This window comes from Corvus brachyrhynchos, unplaced genomic scaffold, assembly GCF_000691975.1.
Source record: "Corvus brachyrhynchos isolate BGI_N302 unplaced genomic scaffold, ASM69197v1 C12050798, whole genome shotgun sequence".
NCBI lineage: Eukaryota > Metazoa > Chordata > Aves > Passeriformes > Corvidae > Corvus > Corvus brachyrhynchos.
In genome coordinates this window covers 1-2,199 of record NW_008245917.1, presented here as the reverse complement: position 1 = coordinate 2,199, position 2,199 = coordinate 1, and the positions used below count along the sequence as shown (strand labels likewise).

Genomic DNA, 2,199 nt, shown 5'->3' with positions numbered 1-2,199 from the left:
CTGTGCACAGCCCACGCCTCTGCCCTGCTCTGCCCTGCGCTGAGCCAGCCCAGCTACAGGTGCGTGTCCTGACTGCACGCTCCTGAGATGGCACATGGCAATCGCAACCCCAAGCCTGGGGACCTGATCGAGATCGGCCGGCCACTTTACCAGCACTGGGCCCTCTACGTGGGGGATGGATATGTCATCAACGTGACACCTGTAGGTAAGGCTGGTTCAGCCTGGCAGGGTGCACAGTAGATGTTGGGATGTCCCAGGAGCCCTGTCTCCTTCCATGTGCTGCTCCATGTGGACCTCGTGTGTGTAGATGATCTTTCCACTAGCAGTTGGAAACCCATCTGAGATGCTGGAGAGGCCAGAGGGGATGTGCCTACCTGCCTTATCTCCTCCCTGCCTTCCCCAGATGAAGGAGCCCCATCCCTGTTTGTCAGCACCACATCAATATTCACCAGAAAGGCCAAGGTGAAGAAGCAGCTCCTGAAGGAGGTGGTGGGAGATGATGAATGGCGTGTCAACAACAAGTATGACCGCTCCCGCACTCCTCTCCCAGTGGAGGAGATCATCCGGCGTGCTGAGCGCTGGATTGACAGGGAGGTGACATATGATTTGCTTGGCAGCAACTGTGAGCACTTTGTGACAGAGCTCCGCTATGGAGAGGGAGTCTCTGACCAGGTGAGTGACACGGGGTGAGCCCCTGGGTGCCTCCCAGAGCACCTCCTGGCTGCTCGCTGTGAGCCGCGGGACTGGGACACAGCCTGCAGCCTGCATGGGGAGAGCCAAGTCCCAGGCGTGGGCTCCAAAGCAGCGCTGCCTCTGGCCTCCCCAGAGGCCCTGGACCTGGAGGGTCACTGTGCTCTGTCTGCACCCTGACAGTGCCCTTGACTGAATGCCACTTCCTAGGGGTAAAAACCTGGCTGTTACGCCTTCTGCTTATGGGGCACATGTCTCTGACTCATTTATTTACCCTGACTAGCCCTGTCTTTTCTATATTATCATGCTGGGGGAGTAAATATAAGTGCTTGTCATGTTTCCAGCCTGTGTTTTACTTTTCCTTTCATAGGTCAGAAAAGCAGTTATTGGTACTACAGCAGCAGTAGGAGGTATCCTTCTTGCTGGTCTTGCCACCGTTTTTGTGAAGGGCTTGTCTGACAACACATCCAGGAGAGAGAGAAAGTACGAATAATGGGCTGTCAGGAAGAGCTCAGAGCAAGGCAGGGGGAGCCCCTGGCCACAGCAACCACTGATCAGCTTTTGATACACCTGCCACCAAGGCTCACTAGCACCTGTGCCACCCTTGCTGTAAACATTAAATAAGCCTTAATAAAATGTCAGATATCCAAACTTTAATTGCCCCAAAATCCTTTTTTATCTGAGTAGAGCTTTGTGTGCTCTACTTGGAGGAGCAGCCTTGTTTTTCCCTGCTATCCCATTAAGAAGTAAGAAGTCAAGATTGTCACCATTCAAGGTGACTCCCAGCAGCACTAACCTGGTTGTCACATCTGCTTTTATTTCATTGCCTGTGATGATTTTTGTGGTAGTCTGGGAGCGCTTGCACTGGTGCAGGCTTTTCATCCATTTTTATTGGTTGCTTCCTGTAGGCTTTTTCTGTGTATCCATGATTTTAACCTTAACTTTGTGAACAAGTAAAATGAAACTACTGCTGGGGGTTTCCAGCTGAGGCTCTGTGTAGGTGGGAAAGCCCTGGCTGCAATGTCTGCAAAGAGCAGGCAGGGCACGTGCAGCGTCTTGGAGCCTGTGCCTGTGGTGCCTAAATGAAGAAGCTCCCCGGATGCTGGGAGGTCAGAGGGAAGGGCAGGTCTTGTAAGCTGTATCCTTCAGAGTTTCATAGGAGTGCTCTGATTTTGGCATGATGATGTTTTGCTTGGTTTTTCCCTGCCTACAAAGTGCCTCCCAATGTACTGAGCCACTCCATTCCCTTGTCACAAAGCTGGTGTGTGGATTGTCTTGGAAGAAAACTGTTTAGGGGAAGTTTGCTTCATTGTCCTTTGCCTGGAGTATCTGCCTTTAGAGTTTGGAACCAGGTTACCACATGTGAGACACGGAATCCTGTGTTGCTTTTGTTACAGGCACCTGCCTGGACTGCAGGGAGAGGTGAGAGCAGAACAGCTGTCTGGCAGAGGCTGGCTGGTTTTGTCTGCTCTGAACAGGTTGTCCAGGTTTAACCCCAGCCAGCAACAA

The 2,199-nt window shown here is 52.2% G+C and overlaps 1 protein-coding gene across 1 annotated transcript; it reads left to right on the top strand.

Annotated features, from left to right (window-relative positions):
• Positions 1–1,347, top strand: LOC103623073 (phospholipid-metabolizing enzyme A-C1). Its single transcript, XM_008642108.2, has 3 exons — positions 1–205; positions 404–672; positions 1,061–1,347. Exons 1-3 carry the CDS (start codon positions 88–90, stop codon positions 1,181–1,183), a joined length of 510 nt encoding a protein of 169 aa, XP_008640330.1. The 5' UTR covers positions 1–87; the 3' UTR covers positions 1,184–1,347.
• Positions 1,348–2,199: the final 852 nt, after the last annotated feature.